This window comes from Oncorhynchus tshawytscha, linkage group LG02 (genome assembly GCF_018296145.1).
Source record: "Oncorhynchus tshawytscha isolate Ot180627B linkage group LG02, Otsh_v2.0, whole genome shotgun sequence".
Taxonomy (NCBI): domain Eukaryota; kingdom Metazoa; phylum Chordata; class Actinopteri; order Salmoniformes; family Salmonidae; genus Oncorhynchus; species Oncorhynchus tshawytscha.
In genome coordinates this window covers 75,279,701-75,305,452 of record NC_056430.1, presented here as the reverse complement: position 1 = coordinate 75,305,452, position 25,752 = coordinate 75,279,701, and the positions used below count along the sequence as shown (strand labels likewise).

Genomic DNA, 25,752 nt, shown 5'->3' with positions numbered 1-25,752 from the left:
AGGAGAATGGTAGGGTTAGAACACAAACACACTGGCAGACCATTGTGGAGAGAGGAGAACGGTAGGGTTAGAACACAAACACACTGGCAGACCATTGTGGAGAGAGGAGAGAGGAGTTAGAACACAAACACACAGACCATTGTGGAGAGAGGAGAACGGTAGGGTTAGAACACAAACACACTGGCAGACCATTGTGGAGAGAGGAGACAACGGTAGGGTTAGAACACAAACACACTGGCAGACCATTGTAGGGTTAGAACACAAACACACTGGCAGACCATTGTGGAGAGAGGAGAACGGTAGGGTTGGAGACATGGATGCACACACACTGGCAGACCATTGTGGAGAGAGGAGAACGGTAGGGTTGGAACATGGATGCACACACACTGGCAGACCATTGTGGAGAGAGGAGAACGGTAGGGTTAGAACACAAACACACTGGCAGACCATTGTGGAGAGAGGAGAATGGTAGGGTTAGAACACAAACACACTGGCAGACCATTGTGGAGAGAGGAGAATGGTAGGGTTAGAACACAAACACACTGGCAGACCATTGTGGAGAGAGGAGAACGGTAGGGTTGGAACACAAACACACTGGCAGACCATTGTGGAGAGAGGAGAACGGTAGGGTTAGAACATGGATGCACACACACGCTTTTTCATACCTTACAGCGCTCCCCCACTGAAGCAGTTACGACTGGCTCCTCTCCTCCTTCCTCCCCTGTCTGCATCTCTGTCTCCTCTTTCTTCTCGTCAGCTAGATTGACCACCACCCTCTCCTTCTCCCCTGGCACTACCACCTTCACCCCCCTCCGGGCCATCTGCTCCCGGGCAAACTCTGTAACCACCGCACACCTGGAGAGAAGGGGGGGGGGGCAAGACAGAGACATGAGATGAAACAGGTGTACCTGTGATGAACAACCAGCTAGCTACCATAGCCTGTACCTGTGATGAACAACCAGCTAGCTACCATAGCCTGTACCTGTGATGAACAACCAGCTAGCTATCATAGCCTGTACCTGTGATGAACAACCAGCTAGCTACCATAGCCTGAGCCATATTTATTGTACCTTCATTTAACTAGGCAAGTCAATAAAGAACAAATTCTTAATTAATGACGGCCTACATGTAAAGCCCCCCCCCCGGTCAAGCCCTCCTCTAACCCAGACGATGCTGGGCCAATAGTGCACCGCTATATGGGACTCCCGATCACAGCTGGTTGTGATACAGCCCGGGATCGAACCCAGGTCTCTAGTGGCGCCTACTAGCACTGTGACGCAGTGCCTTAGACCGCTGCACCACTCATTTATTTTATCTATACTGAACAAAATTATAAACTCTACATGTAAAGTGTTCCATGTTTCATGAGCTGAAATAAAAGATCCCAAAAATGTTCCATACGCACAAAAAGCATATTTCTCAAAATGAGCACAAATTAGTTTATATCCCTGTACCATCCTTTGCCAAGATAATCCATCCATCTGACAGGTGGCATTTCAAGAAGCTCATTAAACAACATGATCATTACACAGGCGCACCTTGTGCTGGGGACAATAAAAGGCCACTCTAAAATGTGCAGTTTTGTCACACAGTAATGCCACAAACATCTCATGTTGAGGGAGTGTGCAATTGGCATGCTGACTGCAGGAATGTCCACCAGAGCTGTTGCCAGAGAATTGACTGTTCATTTCTCTACCAGAAGCTGCCTCCAACGTCATTTTAGAGAACTTGGCAGTACATCCAACCGGCCTCACAACTGCAGACCACGTGTGGCCAGCCCAGGACCTCCACATCCAGCTTCTTCACCTGAGGGGTCGTCTGAGACCAGCCACCATGTCAGCTGATGAAAATTAGTTTGCACACCTGAAGAATTTCTGCACCAACTGTCAGAAACCATTTCAGGGAAGCTGATCTGAGTGCTGGTCGTCCTCACCAGGGTCTTGACCTGACTGCAGTTCAGCATCGTAACCGACTTCAGTGGACAAATGATCACCTTCGATGGCCACTGGCACGCTGGAGAAGTGTGCTCTTCATGGATGAATTCTGGTTTCAACTGTACCAGGCAGATGGCAGACAGTGTGTATGGTGTCGTGTGGGCGAGCAGTTTGCTGATGTCAACGTTTTGAACAGTGTCCCATGGTGGCAGTGGGATGATGGTATGGGCAGGCATAAGGTACAAACATCGAACACAATTGCATTTTATTGTTGGCAATTTGGATGCACAGAGATACCGTGATGAGATCCTGAGGCAATTTGTCATGCCATTTATCTGCCGTCATCACCTCATGTTTCAGCATGATAACGCACGGCCCCATGTCACAAGAATCTATACACGATTCCTGGAAGCTGAAAATGTCCCAGTTCTTCCATGGCCTGCATACTCACCAGACATGTCAGCCTTTGAGCATGTTTGGGATGCTCTGGATCGATGTATACGACAACGTGTTCCAGTTCCCACCAATATCCAGAAACTTCACACAGGCATTGAAGAGAAGTGGGACAACATTTCACAGGCCACAATCAACAGCCTGATCTACTCTATGCGAAGGAGATGTGTCGCACTGCATAAGGCAAATGGTGGTCACACCAGATACTGACTGGGTTTCTGATCCACACCCCTACCTTTTTTAAAGTATCTGTGACCAACAGATGTATATTTGTATTCCCAGTCATGTGAAATCTATAGATTAGGGCCATAGATTAGGGCCTAATTCATTTACTTCAATTGACTGATTTCCTTGTATGAACTGTAACTCAGTAAACTTTGAAATTGTTGAATGTTGCATTTATATTTTTATTCAGTGTAAATACATGGCTCTGACTATAGCTATACTTTCTTCGCAGATTCAGCTCTACATAAGCCATGTTGAATGCAGTTTCTTCAACTGAAGGCTAACAGACCCATAGGAAAACATCCAAATTGCAATGTATGCATATATCCCATAATATGTCCAGGGACAAGGTATATGTTGACAATGCAGCCTTGAGCTGAATGTTGGGCCAGCTAAGGGATAAAAGACCATTAGGGGTGTATTCATAAGTGCACACCAAAGCAAACTGTATGATAGTTTCTATTGGACAAATTCAGGTAGGTCCCTCTGTTTCGTTTACTTCCTAGTGAATAAGCCCCATCAGTCAAACTCACGTCAGATCTCTGTTGAACTCCTGCACAGGGTTGTAAAACACCTCGTTGGCACTGGGAAACAATATGGCTGCCTTGCCCTCCCTGACAACTGTCTCCCCTGGCAACAACCCCGTTGTCGGGGGCATCTCCTGGTCAGGTGTTAAGGCAGCTGGACTTGGGTTCAAGCCCTCCATTGGGGCTCCAGAAGTAGGGGGCTGAGGCTTGGTGTCTACCCCAGACAGGGTGGTGTTAACTTGTGGATCCTGAGGGGCCCTGAGGGGCTCCATGGTTCTCAGTCCCCTGTAGGCAACACTGCCAACTGTCCTTAGAATCCTCTGGTGGGTGAAGGGTACAGTTAAGAGGGGGAGTAGCCGAGCAGTGATGATCAGCATAGGGCACTTCTCAGTCCTGGAAGAAATGACAACAATGTGTTATAACGGTCACAGTTGTCACACACAGACATTGATCATGACTATCAGTGCCATTACATTACACATAAGAGTCATCAGACGACGGCGTCTACTGTCCGGGGGAGTTTTGTTAAGAGACCAGATGCTCGGTCTTAACGCGCATCGCTTGCGGTGTACAGTAAGTGTATATTTTGCATTTGTTTAATTATTTTTGATGTCATATGAAAGTCATGGCTTTTATGTTTCTAGAACCATATTGCAATTGAGAATCGATTCACGTTTAGATGGAGTCAGAGACAGTAAATTATACCTCTGAAAATAACATAGGTCTGTCTCCTTAAGGACCTTATTAAGGAGTCAAGTTAGAGTACATATTGGGCTAGGTTTTTTATTTTTTTTATTTCAATTTTACCTTTATTTAACTAGGCAAGTTAGTTAAGAACAAAGTCTTATTTTCAATGAGGGCCTAGGAACAGGGGCAGAACGACAGATTTGTACCTTGTCAGCTCGGGGATCTGAACTTGCAACCTTTTTTACGAGTCCAATGTACTAACCACTAGGCTACCCTGAACTGACAACACACACAGAGAAAATGAGCTGTTGGACAAAGACTGTTAGCTAAACCATGGTTTGAAGCAAAGATGATCTATAACGTTACTGATGCCTGAGCTGAAGTCAGAGCAGCTTGCTATGGTAGCACGCTAGCTACATAAACCAGGGCGCACCCCCTTCAATGTAGTCAGAGCTTGTTTTGTAAGAGAGAAAAAAAGACACCAGCAATCTAACTAACATGGACATTCACACCATAAAAGTTATGATAAAACACTTGCAACTTTTACATGCTGACACCGGCTAAGTTCACAATGCTAGCTAACTGACTGCATTGAAATGAACCGAAGCGCTAACTAGCTAGCTACCGGTATTTAGCTATCAAGTAAGATAAAAACGATTACCTTATCTGCGGCGCACTTTCCCAAGTTGACAACTTAAAATATAGCTGTATTTGATGATTATGGATATTTACTGTATGACAACGGTAATAACTCACTAGCTATTTGTTGCAAAACTCAAGTTAACACATGGACGCAGATATGCATGAACCACAACTACAGAAACCCGCAGAACCAAACAGAAAGAGGTAAAAAGGCGTTTCGAATTCTTCTTCTTCCGCTGAGGTTTAAGGGCGGTTAGTACATGTTGCATTACCGCCACCTACTAGACTGGATTACAACTCGCTTCTCCTTTGCTTGAAAAAAATCTATATCCAAATACCCTACCATGTAACACTACACTCACTAAAAAATAAAAATAATTACAAAATATCACCACCCTACTCCACTATGTAAATCTATTTAGTCAGGCCTCTACCTCAGGCCAACAACCTGAAAGGATGGGACACCACCACAACACACCCTGTAACTCTTCTGATGTCACGTCTCGCACACCCAAATACCTCTCTGCAGCTGCCACCACAACCTCAATTTGCTGTGACTTACATTCCATCCCTGCAGTACAGTTGATAACCATTACTATCAATTCTAAAAATCCAGTCTCACTGAAACATATAACACTTGTTGGCCTATCCATCTGTACAGGTGCAGATGTACTACTCACACCACTCCTCTCAGGATCCCTCCATCTGTACAGGTACAGATCTACTACTCACACCACTCCTCTCAGGATCCCTCCATCTGTACAGGTACAGATATACTACTCACACCACTCCTCTCAGGATCCCTCCATCTGTACAGGTACAGATCTACTACTCACACCACTCCTCTCAGGATCCCTCCATCTGTACAGGTGCAGATATACTACTCACACCACTCCTCTCAGGATCCCTCCATCTGTACTGGTACAGATATACTACTCACACCACTCCTCTCAGGATCCCTCCATCTGTACAGGTGCAGATATACTACTCACACCACTCCTCTCAGGATCCCTCCATCTGTACAGGTACAGATCTACTACTCACACCACTCCTCTCAGGATCCCTCCATCTGTACAGGTGCAGATCTACTACTCACACCACTCCTCTCAGGATCCCTCCATCTGTACAGGTACAGATCTACTACTCACACCACTCCTCTCAGGATCCCTCCATCTGTACAGGTACAGATGTACTACTCACACCACTCCTCTCAGGATCCCTCCATCTGTACAGGTACAGATCTACTACTCACACCACTCCTCTCAGGATCCCTCCATCTGTACAGGTGCAGATCTACTACTCACACCACTCCTCTCAGGATCCCTCCATCTGTTCTGGTACAGATCTACTACTCTCACCACTCCTCTCAGGATCCCTCCATCTGTTCTGGTACAGATCTACTACTCACACCACTCCTCTCAGGATCCCTCCATCTGTACTGGTACAGATATACTACTCACACCACTCCTCTCAGGATCCCTCCATCTGTACTGGTACAGATATACTACTCACACCACTCCTCTCAGGATCCCTCCATCTGTTCTGGTACAGATCTACTACTCACACCACTCCTCTCAGGATCCCTCCATCTGTACTGGTACAGATATACTACTCACACCACTCCTCTCAGGATCCCTCCATCTGTACTGGTACAGATATACTACTCACACCACTCCTCTCAGGATCCCTCCATCTGTACTGGTACAGATGTACTACTCACACCACTCCTCTCAGGATCCCTCCATCTGTTCTGGTACAGATCTACTACTCACACCACTCCTCTCAGGATCCCTCCATCTGTACTGGTACAGATCTACTACTCTCACCACTCCTCTCAGGATCCCTCCATCTGTTCTGGTACAGATGTACTACTCACACCACTCCTCTCAGGATCCCTCCATCTGTACTGGTACAGATCTACTACTCACACCACTCCTCTCAGGATCCCTCCATCTGTTCTGGTATAGATCTACTACTCTCACCACTCCTCTCAGGATCACAAAGCAACAAAGCATCCTTCACTCATGCAGCCAAACATACCCTCATAAAACTGACTATCCTACCAATCCTGGACTTCGGTGATGTCATTTACAAAATAGCCTCCAACACTCTACTCAGCAAATTGGATGCAGTCTATCACAGTCCATCCGTTTTGTCACCAAAGCCCCATATACTACCCACCACTGCGACCTGTATGCTCTCGTTGGCTGGCCCTCGCTTCACATTCGTCGCCAAACCCACTGGTTCCAGGTCATCTATAAGTCTTTGCTAGGTAAAGCCCCGCGGCAGGGTGGTTGGAGCTTTGGGCTAGTAACCGATAGGTTGCAAGTTCAAATCCCCGAGCTGACAAGGTACAAATCTGTCATTCTGCCCCTGAACAAGGCTGTTAACCCACTGTTCCTAGGCTGTCATTGAAAATAAGAATTTGTTCTTAACTGACTTGCCTAGTTAAATAAAGGTAAAATAAAAAAATACAATAAAATCTCAGCTCACAAGTCACCATAGCAGCACCCACCCAGAGCACGTGCTCCAGCAGGTATATTTCACTGGTCACCCCCAAAGCCAATTCCTCCTTCAGTCACCTTTCTTTCCAGTTCTCTGCTGCCAATGACTGGAACAAACTACAAAAATCACTGAAGCTGTAAATTCATATCTCCCTCACCAGCTGTCAGAGCAGCTCACAGATCACTGCACCTGTACATAGCTCATCTGTAAATAGCCCAACCAACTGCCTCATTCCCAAACTGTTATTTATTTTGCTCCTTTGCACCCCAGTATCTCTACTTGCACATTCATCTTCTGCACTTTGATCACTCCAGTGTTTAATTGCTATATTGTAATTATTTCGCCGCTATGGCCTATTCATTGCCTTCCCTCACTTATCCTACGTCATTTGCACACACTGTATATAGACTTTTTCTATTGTATTATTGACTGTATGTTTGTTTATTCCATGTGTAACTCTGGTCGAAATTGACACACAAAAAAGAATATCATTAAAAAAAAATGTGTCATGGCATCAGCAAAAAGACCTGCTCCGACTCTGTCAACATATCCTTTGTTTGGCCGCCTTTCCTTCCAGTTCTCCGCTGCCAATAAATGGAACGAATTGCAAAAATCACTGAAGCTGGAGACTCACATCTCCCTCTCTGACTTTAAGCATCAGCTGTCAGAGCTGCTTACCTATCACTGTATCTGTGCACAGCCAATCTGTAAATAGCACACCCAACTACCTCATCCCCATATTGGTATTTAGCTTTTTTCTCTTTTGCACCCCAGTATCTCTACTTGCACATCATCATCTGCACATCTATCACTCCAGTGTTAATGCTAAATGTAGTTATTTAGCCTCCATGGTCTATTTATTGCCTTTACCTCCCTACTCTTCTACATTTGCACACACTGTATATAGACTTTTCTATTGTGTTATTGACTGTACATTTGTTTATATGTAACTCTGTGTTGTTGTTTTTGTCGCACTGCTTTGCTTTATCTTGGCCAGGTCGCAGTTGTAAATGAGAACTTGTTCTCAACTAGCTTACCTGTTTAAATAAAGGTGAAATAAACAATCATTTAAAAAATAATAATTCTGATCCCCAGCCCCATGGGCATCCCTACATTCCTTTGCCTCATGCCCTTCTGCACACTTCTCACACCTAGGAACCTCCCTCCTACACACTGCTGCCACATGCCCATGAGCTTGACACCTGTAACAATGTAATGTATTCGGCACCAACCTTTGTCAGGCAAAGACTCAACATCAAAACTCAAAACTACAGACAATGACACTTCTGTTTCACTACTCACACCCCCGTCTGTGTCGCACCAAACGACGAGCATCACAAACACCCCAGGAATCTTCCCCTTCATTTAGTCAACTTTGACATTTACTGCTACCCCAGTAAATCACTGCTTTCAATGGCGCCCTTTTCTTGAGAGCAAAACAATTCACATTTCTTGCCCCCACATTTCAAATGAGAGAAGAAAATGCATATAGAGTACCACAGTATGAGTCATAATACCCATAAAACCTAGCGGTCAAACAGGGAAATGGTTCCACCAATTATTTTTCCCATTGTTTTTTTTTTTAGAAACACTTAAAATAAGGGCTGTGTTTCGTGTAGGCTTACCCTGGCATGATGTTTTGATAACTATGGAAATCTCTCGAGGACAAGGTGACTTTTATCAATATTTTCACCTGTATTTACCCCCCAAAAATGAACTGCTAATTGCCTGCTAATAAAGAACCTCAAATGCCATATCTGGACGAGACTGCCGAATCGAGGCAAAGGTAACAATCTTTGGATTCACCTATATAATGTTAGCTAAATGTAGTAATTAATCAATTGGCAACATGTCTTTAAATGGACAATTCTGTGAACTGTATTGTGCAAGTTTTAAATTGACACATTACCTGTTGGCAAAGGTGTCAGCTAGAGATGACGTGCAGGAGCTTGCAGGGATTTGTAGTCTTGTACGTCTACTTTGATGCTAATAAGCATTTTCGAATCAGAGACTACTATATTGATAAGTCACCTTGTCCGACAGATTTTATATGGTTATCAAAACGTCACGCCAGGGTAAGCCTACATGAAACACAGCCCTTAGTTTTTGTGTTTCTAAAATCCCCTATGGTGGAAAAATGATTGGAACCTTTTCCCTGTTTGACCACTAGGTTTTATGGGTATTATGACACATCCACTGTGCAGCTCTATATAGAGTTACTAATTCCTATTTCTATGAGAGAATTCTCATAACTGGGTCATATTCATTCTGCACCAAATGGACTGAAACAGGGAGAGATTCTTTAGTTTTTCGTGTTCCGTTGCAAAACATTTTACTAAGGTGTATTGTAATGAACATGTCTTTTGTAATAGAAAGCAATAGGACAGAGCGGTCATTCATCTGGCGGTTTGACTACTTTCCATGCCTTGAATGTGCGAAGAATATATTTTTTTAAAGTTACATGAAAAGCCTTAATTTAACAGGCCTAAATGTGATACTGTAGATAAAAGTAGTGTTTTAATATTGTTGTTTTATTATGTTTCCATTGCAGTCATGTGAGGCGCATATGATAGGATTAGGAGGCAAGAAGCAATAAAATGTTGGCGATGAGAGATGCCTCATTTTTTCACATGTTTTCCTCATCTCTGGCACTGTATGCAGCAGCATGTACGTGACAATTATTATTGCCATCATGATTCCAAGTGATACCCTGAACGCGTCACGGCTAGAGCATTTATAATACGTATGATTAAAGAGAATTATGAATTGTTATGAAATTATTAATTATCATTATTTAACATCTAACGCGGGAGGTGGCGCTCGTCTAACAACAATTATGGAAATGGGTAAGGTGCATTTTGACAGTAAGAAAGAACTGTATCTAGGCAGCTCTATAGCTTTTCCCATTGCTTGAATGCAGATGGTAGTTTGTACTCTATGCGCGTACTATAGACGCCTAGGGGCTCACCTGAGAAGTCTAGACATACGAAAATAGCACATTCAGCACCCGCAGCCAGCTCTGAATCCAACCGGGGGGAGATTTAAGCGTTACCGGCGGCTTCCCGTCGATCTCCACTCTGAATCACCAGTCAACTGGGCTGTCTGGACAAGAGGGAGTCCCACAGGTATGGGAGAGACGGACAATGTGTGTGTGTGATTTGAATTGGGCAGTTGGTGGAGACCGACAGGGGCATCCGGGTTGGTTGGGGACGCTTTCTGTCTGAGAGATCGGTTAGCTCTGTGATCTTTTCCTCCACCTCTGGGTACCGTTTTGGGCTCCCTCGACAGCTCTGTGCTCTGCTTCTCCACCTGTGCTGTGCTCACACACTGAATGGCTGCCTGTAGAGAGGGAGAGGACCGAACGCTTCTGCACTACTCCATTGAAACACTTTCCAACGGAATATAGCGAGGGGGGTGAGTTTTACCAGGGTTCATCGGGGTCAGAAAGGATACGGGAACTCGTCGAGGTGTTTGCGGCGGCTAGCTGTTGTGAAGTGGCTCTTCTTCGGGGAGGAATTGAGAGCGGTTCCGTGTGAGTTTTTTGGGGGAGTGGGCGGGTTAGTTAGCTATTGTTTTTGGGAAGGTGTGTGGTGGGGGATGGGCTGAGTTGGAACACCGAACAGCAGCACCAACAAAACTTTAACCACTTTAGTGGCTATATAGCTACCGTCTATGCTTCACACTCACACTGCCTGCCAACACCGCGGGTTGTCCAGTTTGCCTTTCAACGGTGAGTTCACAGCAATCCGCGCTCTCTCTCTTTATTCCTCAACTTTTGAAACGCGGCCGGGTTTTACCTGGATGTTTCGTTGAAGAGTGACATTTTCCCAGTATAATGAGTCTACTCCTAACAAAAATGGTTAATGCGATTGGGGGTTCATGTACATCGCGTGTTGTCGTTAACTGGTTAAATTGGTGTCTTGGCTAGCAGGAACTCATAGGCTAACAGCTATATCACCACTCGCTGCAAGCATGCATGGTTCAGTCTGACTCGCCCCCCCCAGATGCTTGCCTACGTTTGTCCCGGATTGACCTGTTGAGTGTTGACCGGAGACCACCCCCAAGCTACCTCCCAAAAATAACTAAAATATTTATATATTCTGATTTTTACTAAACGAAACTTTAATTGGATGATCCATTGTTTTCGGGCGACAAATAATTAATTTTGGTGATAACTCAGCTAGCGCCGGGTTACGTTATGCGATGGGCTAACCCCAAATAAAAAGTACAGTGTATCCGTAGTAGCTAGCCTAGGCCCAAGGAGGTAACTCTAACCGACAGCACTGGCACAGAGTGGGGGCGAGAGCGGCGGGGGATGCGAACTCCTGAATATTTTATTTGTTCTACTATTTTTGTGACAGAATTCGTGCCGTTGTCTTTTAGCTAGTTTGATAGAGCAAATGAAGGGCTGCATCGACATAAACAGAGAGAGAGAACCGGTGATCAAGTATTTTTTTGTTATCCAACCGTCCGCTCTTTCCGTCGCCCCCCGGCCCGTGCCAGCCCGAGCGCTCCGACTCTCACGGGGCAAAGATACGGGCACAAAACGGGGCACGGACAGCTCTCTCTGCCCACTCCGTCTGGCCGTTCTACCGCTGTTCAGGCCTCTGGTCTTCCCTTGGCGGACACGGACGAGACTCTCCCGCTACCCTTCGATGTGAGATTGAGCTATTAATGATTAATCGATGTACAGTATATTCCGTTTTAAAGTTAATATTATTCGTGCTCTTGGGAGGCTAGCTACATAATATAGCCACATGCCGGTTGATGCAAAGTAGATTTCTTCATTTTTGACTCTTTAAAGCAAATGTTTTCAAGTAAATAAGCAAATGCGTTTACTTGACAGTGTTCAATTGACGACTTGGACGTTCAAGAATTTGACATGTTAATTTGGTTAACATCAAATTAGCATTAGCGTTTAGCTTGCTACTTGCTAACTGTGGCTACCCTTTCACCTCCCAAACCAGGAAATTGAATATCATAGTATTTGATTGATTGATTGTTGGCTACAGCCATGCCTATCATTTATATCAAAACTAGTTTTACATTCGTATTTGATTAGATTGCCGAATGTGCGCTTATTCATTGATCTTATATGCTTGTACAAAATACAAAATAAGGTGGCATCAGCAAAATATAACATTTAGTTTCTTAATAACCTGTGATATAATCATGTCTGACTAATCGTTTTGTGGTGTGTGTTGTTTTATAATGTTACGGCTGGCTGGGGGGTGTTTGAGGTTGAATGAAGTATAACATGTTTTTTCTTTCATTAATGTAAAACTTCAATTCAGATGGAAAAATATGGAATTGAATTCAGATGATGTCATATTAGGGACAACCCTCATGACGTGACATAAACATTGTGTGGTGGTGACGTGTGGTCATATAATGTTACTGGTAGGTAGAGGGTTAGAGGTCAAATCAGTTAAATGAACTGCCTTTATGTTCTTAGATGGTGTGTCCCCAGAGGAAATGGAACCTAATGTGATGATGGGTTTAGGTGGTCGTTTTGATTGGTTCTATTCTGCATTCCTCCAATCAAAATGAAGCATTATGTTCTCAGTTTGAGGACAAGGAAATGTGCTAGGCTAAATATAGAGTTCAACCTGTTTTAATTGTTAGTTGTGAGAATAATGATTGAAACGTTGAAAGCGTGCTCTCTTATCTTGTGCAGTGGCAATAGGTTAATTGTTATGCTTTCTCTGTTTATATAGTTTTTAATGGAGAAATACATGTATATTAACTTACACAGATACAAATGTGTATGCAAAGAGCATGACCATAGATCTTAATTAGCCACGGTCCTAGGAAATAAAAAACATTTGTTTTTAGGCTATTCCATAAGCTATTTTCCTTCAGTTGGCACTTGAGTAAGCTGCCTTTAAGGACAACATATAGGTCCGTTCATTGTTTAATTGTATGAGTGTTGATGAAATGAGCTTTGCGTGACCTTGTTATTAAATAGGCCTAATCCCCATCGGAGTGTTTTTTATTAGCCTAGTGGCTCATGGTCGTGGCCTTTCCATTGATTCCCAGTCACATGTGGTTCATTACACAGTTAGTGCTCTAAAAATAATCTAAATTAAAAGGTATCATGGTGTCTTATGTGCCGCCAGTCAGGTAAAGTTGTGTCAGTCTTCTTCAATGCAAAGTCTCCAAAAAGAATGGAACACTTTTAAGGGTTCTTTGTGGAGAGGCAAGTTTGACAGCCATTCTTTCTACGTGTGATCTGACACATCAAGGCTGGATGGCAACAAACCAAACAGAACTGAATAATTATGTAATGGAGTTCTGCTGCCTTTTTCTCTTGTCTGGTTCAAAAACAAAACAACGAAGTAGGACTAAAGCTAGTTACCCACCGCAGAATTGGAAAATGTTTATTTTAAATGAATGAGACAAACTTAATTGGCTATTTAAAAAAATGAGCTCTCTTTCTAGTGCTCTTTATTAAAGGTGCATTAGTCATCTGTCTATCCCCCTCCCTCCCATCATTTTCCTTATTTCAATCCCAGTCTCTCCCTTTTTCCTTCTCCCTCCCCCCTTTCTCGCCTCTCCAGTAAACAACAACAAACAGGAAGTGATCCATAACATATACCGTACATGACATTTCTCTCCCTGCTATTGGACCCTGTGGTGCTGGGCTAGAGCTTTATGGCTCAGACGCTACAGATGACGACCCCTAACTTTGTAGCCTACATGACATAGTCATGACATACCCATGACATAGACAAGACCTAATATAACATTTCTCTCCTTGTTATAGACCCGGTGGTGCTGGGCTAGAGCGTTATGGCTCAGACGCTACAGATGGCGATCCCTAACTTTGGCAACAACGTGTTGGAGTGTCTCAATGAGCAGCGTCTCCAGGGGCTCTACTGCGACGTCTCCGTGGTTGTCAAGGGACACGCCTTCAAGGTGGGAGTTGATAAACATCAATGTTGTTTTTTGGAGTAAACTGAACCAATCTAACTGTTATTTACCTCACTGACAAGCCTTCAAGTTAGGACGACGGCTGATCCAAAACACCGTTAACTGTTAGGCTAGATTGATCTGATAATGACTGAATCAACAGTTATATATTTTGATTAGGTGAAAGAAACCTGGTGAAATATTCTCTGGTTGTACCTCAAGTTTGTTTAAGAAGAAGCCTGTGTGCTGTATATTTATTCACTACTTCCTCTCCCCGTCCCTCCCCAGGCGCACCGGGCGGTCCTGGCGGCCAGTAGCTCCTACTTCCGGGACCTGTTCAACGCTGGGGGGAAGAGCAGTGTGGTGGAGCTCCCCCCGGCCGTCCAGCCCCAGAGCTTCCAGCAGATCCTGGCCTTCTGCTACACAGGTCGCCTCAGCATGAACGTAGGGGACCAGTTCCTCCTCATGTACACCGCAGGCTTCCTGCAGATCCAGCAGATCATGGAGAAGGGCACCGAGTTCTTCCTTAAGGTATCTAGTGTAACCATAGCAACCCGTTTGTGCTTTCTTGTCACCTCCTATGATCACCATAGGTAGATGTTGGGAGATAATTGGACTGCAACTGACAGCACAAGTGGATTGTTTCATTAGGCCAGGGGTCGGCAACAGGTGTTTTCTCCCCCCCCCCCTCCCCAAAGTATATAGTAAATATAATATATATTTATTATTTTAGTTTTTGGTATAAAAAAGAAACTGTAAAATCACCAGGAATTCAGCTAAACATAGTTTATTTTAGGAAATCTGTTACCAAGTATTCCTTCACACAAAAAAGACGTGATCATGTCTCATTGTAGTCAAGGTAGGATATTATTGCTATTTTTAAATAATCTCTTTTTGTTGTGGTCAATTTGCAGTGTACAAATTATTATAATTATTTTCCGGCCCCCCGACTATTCGCTCCAACAAAATCTAGTTGCCTACCCCTGCATTAGGCTAACCAAGGTTCTCCTTGTCAAAGATTTCCAGTTCCCACTTTACATAGTCTTAAGTATTTTACATATTGTTCTCAGATTTATTTACCTCTTTATTTGCATATTATTCCGCCAGGTCTCCTCCCCTAGCTGTGACTCCCAGGGTCTTCATGCAGAAGAGACTCCGCCCTCCGAGCCCCAGAGCCCTGTCACTCAAACCGCAGGGGGAGGGGCTGGGGTGGTTTCCACGGCAGCATGTAGGCCCACCTCCTGCCTGACACCCCTCCCCCTGGTGTCGAGGGTGAAGACGGAGCAGAGCGGGACTACGCCACAACCCACACCACAGCAGGTGAGTTGGAAAAAAATATATAGGTTATTTGTCATAGTGGAGGAATGGAATAGACATTAAATGTTCTCAATTACTATCCTGGTTAAAGAAAGGTACAACAATAAAGTGTGTTCTAGATTATATATCTTATCTGGGAGGGGATGCAGTCTTCAGTGGAACGTCAGGTCTTTCATAGAGCAGAGGGGTGTACTACAAAGCAGGATAAATGAGTTAGGCGGCTAACTTGCCTAAATATTCTAAAATGTATGTTTTTGAAAGGTAAGCTTGAAGTGGACATGGTATAATTGACTCAGCAAGTTTAGCTTTCTTAGTGAACCAGAAACTCTATAGTTATTTCTGTTTTTTGAATAAAAGTTAGCTAGCTAACTCATTAATCCTGCTTGGTAGTATGTCCCTTTGGTCAAAGGTGCAAGCTGTGAACCTCTGTCTTCTGTGCCATACAAGGAAATACACACACTCAATGCTCAAGCATAAATACACATGAGTTTGGCAGCCCCCTCACATGATGAACGGATGACAACACACTAAATAGATGTTATGTAGCTAATCTCTTCTCTCTCGTTCTCAGCAGGAGGCCACTTCCTACTCGGTGGTGTGCAGCCCTGTCGCCAAGCGCCTGTGGGAGGGGGGCAACCGCGGTGACGGGGGAGGGGGGTCGGGAGGAGGAGGGGGGTCCAGGAAAGCCGCCCGCTACTCTTCCTCCTCCGCCTCCTCAAACAACTGCAACTCCCAAGATGCAACGGGCAGAAACGTTGTTAACCATAACAACAACAACAACAGTAACCATAACAGCAGCAGCGTGGGGACGCCGGACGGAACGAGTCCGGGGACGCTGAGCATGTACACCAGCGACTCGCCCCTTAGTTACCACGATGACGAGGAGGAAGAGGAAGTGACCGACGACAGCGCTGAAGAGCAGTACAGGCAGATCTGTAACATGTACACAATGTACAGTATGCTCAATGTGGGCGCCACAGGTGAGAGAGAGAGTTGGTGTGAGGTAGGAATCTGGAGGAGCGTAGTTTAATGGGGGTGGGGAATTGATTAAGTTAAATATCGCAATATTATTTTGGGCTGATTATTATACCAATATTTGACTCCCAAGTATAGATTTTTTTAAATATATATGTATATACACACACTACCGTTCCAAAGTTTGGGGTTACTTAGAAATGTTGTTGTTTTTGAAAGAAAAGCAACAAAAAAAATGTCAATTTTTAAAATAACATCAAATTAATCAGAAATACAGTGTAGACATTGTTAATGTTGTAAAAGACTATTGTAGCTGGAAACGGCAGATTTTTTATGGAATATCTGCATAGGCGTACAGAGGCCCATTAATAGCAACCATCACTCCTGTGTTCCAATGGCTGGTTGTGTTAGCTAATCCAAGTTTGTCATTTTAAAAGGCTAATTGATCATTAGAAGTCCTCAACTGGCAGCAAGTCCTCAACTGGCAGCTTCATTAAATAGTACCCCCAAAACAGCCGTCTCAACGTCAACAGTGAAGAGGCGGCGACTCTTCCTATTCTGGTTAGAGCCAGTTCGCGCTGTTCTGTGAACGGAGTAGTACACAGTGTTGTACGAGATCTTCAGTTTCTTGGCCATTTCTTGCATGGAATAGCCTTCATTTCTCTGAACAAGAATAGACTGACAAGTTTCTGGCCATGTTGAGCCTGTAATCGAACCCACAAATGCTGATGCTCCAGATACTCAACTAGTCTAAAGGCCAGTTTTATTGCTTCTTTAATCAGGATCACAGTTCATCTGTGCCAACATCATTAGAAAACCCTTTTGCGATTATTAATTAGCCTTTTAAAATGATAAACTTGTATTAGCTAACACAACGTGCCATTGGAACACAGGAGTGATGGTTGCTGATAATGGGCCTCTGTACGCCTATGTAGATATTCCATAAAAAATCAGCCGTTTCCAGCTACAATAGTCATTTACAACATTAACAATGTCTACACTGTATTTCTGATCAATTTGATGTTATTATAAACAACAAAAAAATGTGCTATTCTTTCAAAAACCAGGACATTTCTAAGTGACCCCAAACTTTCGAACGGTAGTGAATATATACTAATAATTAGCTAGGTAGCGTTAGCCGGCTGTACCTGCACCAAAACTGTTATTTTTCATTCCATAGCTTGGCCTCCATCTCCTGTTTAAATAGTGAGCCAATGTGTTTACAGCACTTTTATTTCCATGACTGATGAAAACTGTTTTTCTCATGGGTCTCTCCTGTCTCTCTGCAGCAGACATATGGTGAGCAATATATTTTGAACATCAATTCACAATAAAACCTCCGTATAAAATCGCAATACGTGTAGATTTGTGAGAACCGCAATACGTGTCATATCGGTACCTAAGTAGCGTGATAATATTGTATGGTGAGGTCCCTGGCAATTCCCAGCTCGAGGGGGGAGGGAGCAAGAGTGCTTCAGGTCAGAACAATAGACTGATAGATGAGGGAAGAGACGAGATTAGAGGGAACAAGTAGGCAGCTGATTGTAATCATGGTTTGGAAGAGGATGGGGAATTAGCATCAGAGAGTGATGCTATCTACTGTATGTTCTGTTTGTGTGTGCCTTTGCTTATGTCTGTACTTTAATACTAGTTGTCGGTATGTGAATATTAATAGATGCATATTTAAGTGTGAGTATCTGTCTTGACATGTACCCTCTCCTCCCCTGTCCCACTCCGTTGCAGGATAGTGTTAGCTAGACCTGCATGTCATTATAGCCAGTTGTACGCTGAGTGTACGAAACATTAAGAACACCTTCCTAATATTGAGTTGCACCCCCTCTACTACCATAACCCCGTTCAAAAGCACTTCAATCTTTTGTCTTGCCCATTCACCCTCTGAATGGCACACACTCCTCCACTTCATCTACACTGATTTAGTGGATTTAATAGGTGACTTCGATAAGGGATCATACTGCAGCTTTCACCTGGATTCACCTCGGACAGTCTGTCATGGAAAGAGAAGGTGTTCCTAATGTTTTGAACACTGAGCAAAAACATAAACGCAGCATGCAACAATTTCAAAGATTTGACTGAGTTACAGTTCATGTGAGAAAGCAAAGAAGATATAGGTTATTTGTCATACTGAAGGAATGACAGAAATGAAATACAAAATCAAATCAAATTTATTTATATAGCCCTTCGTACATCAGCTGATATCTCAAAGTGCTGTACAGAAACCCAGCCTAAAACCCCAAACAGCAAGCAATGCAGGTGTAGAAGCACGGTGGCTAGGAAAAACTCCCTAGAAAGGCCAAAACCTAGGAAGAAACCTAGAGAGGAACCAGGCTATGTGGGGTGGCCAGTCCTCTTCTGGCTGTGCCGGGTGGAGATTATAACAGAACATGGCCAAGATGTTCAAATGTTCATAAATGACCAGCATGGTCAAATAATAATAAGGCAGAACAGTTGAAACTGGAGCAGCAGCACAGTCAGGTGGAAGTTGAAACTGGAGCAGCAGCATGGCCATGTGGACTGGGGACAGCAAGGAGTCATCATGTCAGGTAGTCCTGGGGCATGGTCCTAGGGCTCAGGTCCTCCGAGATAGAGAAAGAAGGAGAGAATTAGAGAACGCACACTTAGATTCACACAGGACACCGAATAGGACAGGAGAAGTACTCCAGATATAACAAACTGACCCCAGCCCCCCGACACACAAACTACTGCAGCATAAATACTGGAGGCTGAGACAGGAGGGGTCAGGAGACACTGTGTTCTCAATGACTTTCCTGGTTAAATAATGGCAACAAGATAGTTCTAGATTATATATCTGTTATCTGGGAGGGGATGTGATCTTCATTGGAACGTCAGGTCTTTGAAAGAGCAGAAAGAGATATATATACAGTTTAAGTCTGAAGTTTACATACACCTTAGCCAAATACATTTAATCTTAGTAAACATTCCCTGTTTTACATCAGTTAGGATCACCACTTTATTTTAAGAATGTAAAATGTCAGAATAATAGTAGAGCGTGATTTATTTAAGATTTCCTTTCATCACATTCCCAGTGGGTCAGAAGTTTACATACACTCAATTAGTATTTGGTAGCATTGCCTTTAAATTGTTTAACTTGGGTCAAATGTTTCGGGTAGCCTTCCACAAGCTTCCCACAACAAATTGGGTGAATTTTGGCCCATTCCACCTGACAGAGCTGGTGTAATGGAGTCAGGTTTGTAGGTCCTTGCTCACACACGCTTTTTCAGTTCTGCCCACACATTTTCTATAGGATTGAGGTCAGGGCTTCGTGATGGCCACTCCAATACCTTGACTTTGATGTACTTAAGCCATTTTGCAACAACTTTGGAAGTATGCTTGGGGTCATTGTCCATTTGGAAGACCCATTTGCGACCAAGCTTTAACTTCCTGACTGATGTCTTGAGATGTTGCTTCAATATATCCACATAATTGTCCTACCTCATGATGCCATCTATTTTGTGAAGTGCACCAGTCCCTCCTGCAGCAAAGCACCCCCACAACATGATGCTGCCCCCCCCCGTGCTTCACGGTTGTGATTGTGTTCTTCGGCTTGCAAGCTTCCCCCTTTTTCCTCCAAACATAACGACAGTCATTATGGCCAAAACAGCTCTGTTTTTGTTTCATCAGACCAGAGGACATTTCTCCAAAAAAGTACAATCTTTGTCCCCATGTGCAGTTGCAAACCGTAGTCTGGCTTTTTTTAATGGCGGTTTTGGAGTATTGGCTTCTTCCTTGCTGAGCGGCCTTTCAGGTTATGTCAATATTGGACTTGTTTGACAGTGGATATAGATACTTTTGTACCTGTTTCCTCCAGAATCTTCACACGGTCCTTTGCTGCTGTTCTGGGATTGATTTGCACTTTTCGCACCAAAGTACGTTCGATCTCTAAGAGACAGAACGCGTCTCCTTCCTGAGCGGTATCACGGCTGTGTGGTCCCATGGTGTTTATACTTGTGTACTATTGTTTTCGACAGATGAATGTGGTATCTTCAGGTGTTTGGAAATTGCCGCCAAGGATGAATCCGACTTGTGGAGATTTACAAAAACAATTCTCAGGTCTTGGCTGAATTCTTTTGATTTTCCCATGATGTCAAGCAAAGAGGCACTGAGTTTGAAGTAGGCCTTGAAATACATTCACAGGTACACCTCCAATTGACGCAAATTATGTCAATTAGCCTATCAAGAACTTCTAAAGCCATGACATCATTTTCTGGAATTTTCCAAGCTGTTTGAAGACAGTCAACTTAGTGTATGTAAACTTCTGACCCACTGGAATTGTGATGCTGTGAAATAATCTGTCTAAACAATTGTTGGAAAAATTACGTGTCATGCACAAAGTAGATGTCCTAACCAACTTGTTAAATCTATAGTTTGTTAACAAGACATTTCTGGACTGGTTGAAAGCAAGTTTTAATGACTCCAATCTAAGTGTATGTAAACTTCTGACTTCAACTGTATATATACTACAAAGCAGGGTCAATGAGGCTTGAAAATCAGACCATTTGAAGTAAATAAATGAACTCCTATTCTATGGATTTCACATGACTAGGAATACAGATATGCATCTGTTGGTCACAGAAACCTAAAATTAAATGGGCCCAAATATTTTTGTGCATTCAAATTACCAATCAATAAAATGCTATTGTGTCTGTAGCTTATTCCTGCCGATACCATAACCCGACCAGAACCATGGGGCACTCTGTTCACAATGTTGACATCAGCAAACCGCTCGCCCACACAACATTACAGTCAGCGGTTGTGAGGTCGGTTGGACATACTGGCAAATTCTCTAATACGATGTTGGAAGCGGCTTAGAGAAATTAACATTAAAGTCTCTGGCAACAGCTCTGGTGGACATTCCTGCAGTCAGCATGCCAATTGCATGCTCCCTAAAAACTTGAAACATCTATGGCATTGTGTTGTGTGACACAACTGCACATTTTAGTGGACTTTTATTGTCCCCAGCACAAGGTGCAACTGTGTACTGATGCTGTTTAATCAGCTTCTTGATATGCCACAATTCATCCACCTGACCGTTATCTTGGCAAAGGAGAAAGGCTCACTAACAAGGATATAAATATTTTTTTTAAACAAAATTTGAGTTTTTTTTGTGTGTGTTTATGGAACATTTCTGTGATCTTTTATTTCAGCTCATGAAACATGGGACCGACACTTTACATGTTGCGTTTTCTATTTTTGTTCAGTGTATAGGTGTGTTAATGTAGCCGCATGTTTGATGTTGCTGTGTGTATTCATGTGTAACGTGTGCCCCCTCTGTACCACCCCAGTAGCGGGCGAGCGCGTGGAGTCCCTACCGGAGCACCTCACGGCCGAGACCCGGGGCGGCAGGGGGGTGAGGCTACGCCAGGATCTGGCTTCGCTACCTGCCGAACTCATCACCCAGATAGGTACACACAGACTTCATTTAGTTTGTAATATTATAGTCTTGGGCAACTCTAGACACGTTGACATTCTGAGTTCAGTCATTCATTTATTCATAGGCAATTGCTGGCTGCCACCTGCGTTTAGACCAGGCTACTGTTACTGTAAAAACCCTTATTGTATTGATTGATTTTATGAATTGATTGACAACCGGACAACCATCACCTGCAGCTGATGTGAAAAAGGCTTTAATACATTGGAATGGATTGATTGGTTGGTGTAGGTAACCGGTGCCACCCACGGCTGTACGAGGAGGGGGACCCTGCAGAGAGGCTGGAGCTGGTGACGGGTACCTCCGTGTTCATCTCCCGCGCCCAACTCATGAACTGTCACGTCAGCGCCGGCACGCGGCACAAAGTCCTACTGAGGAGGCTGCTGGCCTCTTTCTTCGACAGGTGAGGGGAGGGGGTGTGTTTGACCGTAGGTAACAGTATTTGTTTGTGAAGACATACAGTAAATGATACTGTGTGTATATTTTCCCTCTCAGGAGTACTCTAGCGAACAGCTGTGGGACGGGGATCCGCTCTTCTACAAACGACCCCAGCCGCAAGCCCCTGGACAGCAGAGTACTGCACGCCGTCAAGTGTGAGTGTCACACACTCCAGTGCACAGCTCTGCTTTCACACACACCGGACAAGCCTCACACACTCAGTGCTGCACCGTGTTGTCGTCATATACCTGCGTTTCTTCACATCATTCCATATGTTGTCCGCAGCACCTAACTGTCTCTCTCCCCTCAACAGTTTACTGCCAGAACTTTGCGCCGAGCTTCAAGGAGAGTGAGATGAACGCCATCGCGGCTGACATGTGCACTAATGCCCGCCGGGTCGTCAGGAAGTCCTGGATCCCGAAGCTCAAGCTCCTCATGGCCGAGGGTGACGCCTACTCCGCTTTCCTCCAATCAGACGCCATCAAGATGGAGGCTGACGCCCTGGGGGCGGAGCATGGGTTCGACCCCAACTCCCTGGCAGAAGAGGCGGCGGCAGCAGCCAATAGCGATGCGGGACCTTCTTCGGGGGAGGGGTTACAAGGCGTTGTGGGCGGAGACGGCAGCACTTTGTTTTAAAGTGAGTGGGCTTATTGTGATCTTATTGGTCGATGGTCTTTGATCATTGCTCTCGGCGATACTTCCTCCCCCAGTTTTAGTTTGTTTTTTAATGTCACTTTTCCATATCTTATTCTCTTCCCTCAATACTTGGAATTTCATTTATTATATCCATCTGTTACATCCCTTGTTCTCTCTCTCTCGCCGTCCCAGACCCATGTACATAGTGTCTGACCCCTTTTGGGCGGGAGAGAGTGGAGGGATAGAGGTGTAGAAAGAAAGACTGGGGAGGTTTGTCATGTACGGGGGGGTTAACCTAGAAATATTCCCTGATCCCCATTGTAGAATCTTTTCTTGTTTTAATGTTTTAATGTTTGTATTCTGGTTGGCGAAGGTCCTTTCTCCTTTCCATATCGCTGAAACACATTCCCTAGGAGGGGGGCCTTTTGGGTTGGATGGGGGCCTTTTGGGTTGGATGGGGGCCTTTTGGGTTGGATGGGGGCCTTTTGGGTTGGATGGGGTAGTAATGGGGGGGGGGTCTCCTCTAGACGGTCTAATAACACTGTTTTGATAATGAATGTATCGGTCGTGAAGCGTTGTCAAGTCACCTGTATGTATTGTCTGTGGACAGTAGATTGTAATGGATTGATTTGATTAGATTGTATTCATCAGTTTATATAGAGACTCTGGAAGTCCAACTGAAGGCTATTTTAAGGGGAGGGGGTTCATATTTGTGGGGGGGTACGTAAAGGCTTAATGGTTGAAGTAGGTGTATGTATTCTGTATATTGGCAGGACTTTTGGACCCCCTCCCCCTCCTAACCCTCTTCCCCCCCTTGACCCTGAAAGTGACCATTTAGAGGGCAGTTTTCATTCCTACTTTTCATTTGTGACTCTTATCGTTTTTTTTCTCTCTGCGTGTGCAACATTTGACTTGTTGCCAAGACTCCCTGAAAAGCAGAGGAGATGTGTTACTGAAGGAGGTTGAACAGTTGGTGACTGGATGAGGAAGAAGTTGCTCTGATCTCGTATTCATGTTGATGATGCAGTATGATTTCCTATACGTCTACTGAATTCTGTGTGGAGAGAGAGAGGGAGGAGTAAGGGACCGTTTTAAAATCATGTCACAGCTCACGCCCATATTCACATTCCGAAGGAAAGTGACATTTGTTGTCTCTCACTATTAAGCAAGTAATAACTGAATAATGTACTTGTCTTGCACTATAATACTATAATACAAGTCTTATCCAAATACTAGAATCGTCTCCATTTGACCAAGCGTGAAGCTGTGGGCTAGGGTGTAGGGGCTAGGGTGTAGAGGCATTAGATGTGTGTACTGTGTAGTGTACACAGGGTTGACCCATTCTGTATTTGGTTTCGTTATGGACTGAGGGAGGGTTGGTGTATCCTGCTAAGAGGCATTCATGACACACACACACGGATTAAAGTACCCTAGAGGACTAATCCCTATACATCCTGGGCGGATACAATGGTGCAAATTAAAGTAATACGACACACACACACACTATGCGTGTCAGTGTGTGGATGGTGACAGAAGTGTGTGTTGTCACATGTGACAGAGAGTGAGAACCCAGACGGAGTGTGCTCACACACGCTTGGCTGACTCATTCATCCATCTCTCTCTCTCACACACACACACACACACTCCGGTGCACCCAGACTGATCCAGCCGCAGCACACTGCCAGCCTATAAACATCCCTGTAAAGCTCTGTTGAACACACCTTGTGAGAAACTACAGAGAGGAGATGGACCTTGACAAGCCATGAATAACGACCAACTGTCATTCTAGCTACAGCTCATCAGTGATTGGATGAAAGATGACTATGGCAGTTCCCATCTATCACAGTACCAGTAGGGAGCCAATGACACCACCGCCAGTATCCCATCATACAGTAGAATCATGGCGTGTCAAGGAGGAAGGACCCGTTGCCCCTAAACGCTGATCTATGGTCATGTTTGCGTTTTCCCGCTAGTTGTCAAGGTTTGGGGAGGGCAAGCTGATCCTAGATCTGTACTCGGAGCAGAAGTGAGCATAGACAGGCTAGTGCTATAGAGACAGTTGTTAGTGATAGCCTGGTCCCAGGTCTGTTTGTAGGATCTTGCCGCCACCTTGTAACTCGTGACAATTCCATAAGGAGTTGACAAGGGAGTAGAAACAGACTGGCACCTTGTAATGCAGTTGGTGTCGGCGCCGGCGGGGGCTCTGTTGTGATTGTCAGGCTTGGTCTGTTGTGTCACTGCACTGTTACTGTGGTGATCTGCTGTGTGTTTGGGGTAGAAACACACACTAAAATACACACGCACACTAAAACACACACACACGCACACTAAAACACACGCACACACACAGGCACACTAAAACACACTCACACACTAAAACACACACACACACTGCTTTGGAGTTGAGGGTTAATCAATCGTAACACTTCCCCCACACTCTGACTGTGAACCTAAACAGACCGAGTGTAGAACAAACAACTGTAAAATAAACCTGGGTAAAATATAGGCTTAACATTGTCATCGTAACTCCCCCTTTCAACCAACCAACCAAAAGAAAGAAAGCCTTCGAGTTGTTTTTATATCTGGAAACTACCGTTGTTTTTTTTTTTAGATCAGAGTTATCTAAGTGTCTGCTTTTAGGCCTGGCTTTTAAAACGGGCCGTATGTTGTTTACGTTTGTAGTTTATTTTTATATATATATATTGAGGTTTTAGAGTGTTTCTATAAAAAGGCTAACTGTCAAAGAAGAGCCCAGGTTTTAAAAGTGTAACGGGCAGGCACTACTAGAGCTTCCATTTGGCCTGGACGGGTGGGTGGCGGGGAGGTCTGGAGCCCACCCCTCCTTTTGTTAACCACATGGTATGATCCTTGGGGACTTCACCAAGTTCTATCACTGACAGAGAGAAGTGAGTAGGATGAGAAATTTGCACTTTTTTTAATGCATTTGTCAAGCACTGCCTTAAAGGGAAAAAAGAGTGAGTGGCAGAACAGAGAGACAGGGAGGACAGTCTGTCTCTGGGAGGGGGGAGGACAG

General features: G+C 44.3%; 2 protein-coding genes across 8 annotated transcripts in view; one reads left to right on the top strand and one right to left on the bottom strand.

The window, feature by feature from the left end:
• Nucleotides 1-10,069, bottom strand: part of trmt1 (tRNA methyltransferase 1) — a 17,087-nt gene extending 7,018 nt beyond the window's left edge. The window contains exons 1-3 of one of the 2 annotated variants that reach the window (XM_042304795.1): nt 9,942-10,069; nt 3,146-3,532; nt 666-855 (exon numbers count right to left, since the gene is read on the bottom strand). In XM_042304795.1, coding sequence (XP_042160729.1) covers nt 666-855; nt 3,146-3,532; nt 9,942-9,973 — 609 coding nt within the window. In that variant the 5' untranslated portion in view covers nt 9,974-10,069. Of the gene's footprint in view, nt 1-665; nt 856-3,145; nt 3,533-4,487; nt 4,684-9,941 lie in introns of those variants that run through there. The other variant, XM_042304798.1, reaches the window with a different exon arrangement.
• Nucleotides 9,973-25,752, top strand: nacc1b (nucleus accumbens associated 1, BEN and BTB (POZ) domain containing b). 6 transcript variants are annotated; one of them, XM_042304824.1, is made up of 9 exons: nt 9,973-10,098; nt 13,740-13,891; nt 14,174-14,416; nt 14,993-15,205; nt 15,774-16,182; nt 21,499-21,618; nt 21,876-22,047; nt 22,140-22,237; nt 22,396-25,752. In XM_042304824.1, the coding sequence occupies exons 2-9, from the start codon at nt 13,766-13,768 to the stop codon at nt 22,716-22,718; spliced, it is 1,704 nt and encodes a 567-aa protein (XP_042160758.1). In that variant the 5' UTR covers nt 9,973-10,098; nt 13,740-13,765; the 3' UTR covers nt 22,719-25,752. The 6 variants fall into 6 exon arrangements, with proteins under 6 accessions (XP_042160758.1, XP_042160754.1, XP_042160764.1 ...); XM_042304820.1 differs by lacking the exon at nt 9,973-10,098 and adding an exon at nt 10,292-10,387; XM_042304830.1 differs by lacking the exon at nt 9,973-10,098 and adding an exon at nt 10,308-10,505 and having other exon boundaries at nt 15,777-16,182.

Coding starts and splice junctions, on each gene's coding strand:
- nacc1b (XM_042304824.1), top strand. CDS start 13,766: ATGGCTCAGACGCTACAGATGGCGATCCCTAACTTTGGCAACAACGTG. Junction 13,892..14,173: donor TCAAGGGACACGCCTTCAAG/GTGGGAGTTGAT, acceptor GTCCCTCCCCAG/GCGCACCGGGCGGTCCTGGC. Junction 22,048..22,139: donor CTGGCCTCTTTCTTCGACAG/GTGAGGGGAGGG, acceptor TTTCCCTCTCAG/GAGTACTCTAGCGAACAGCT.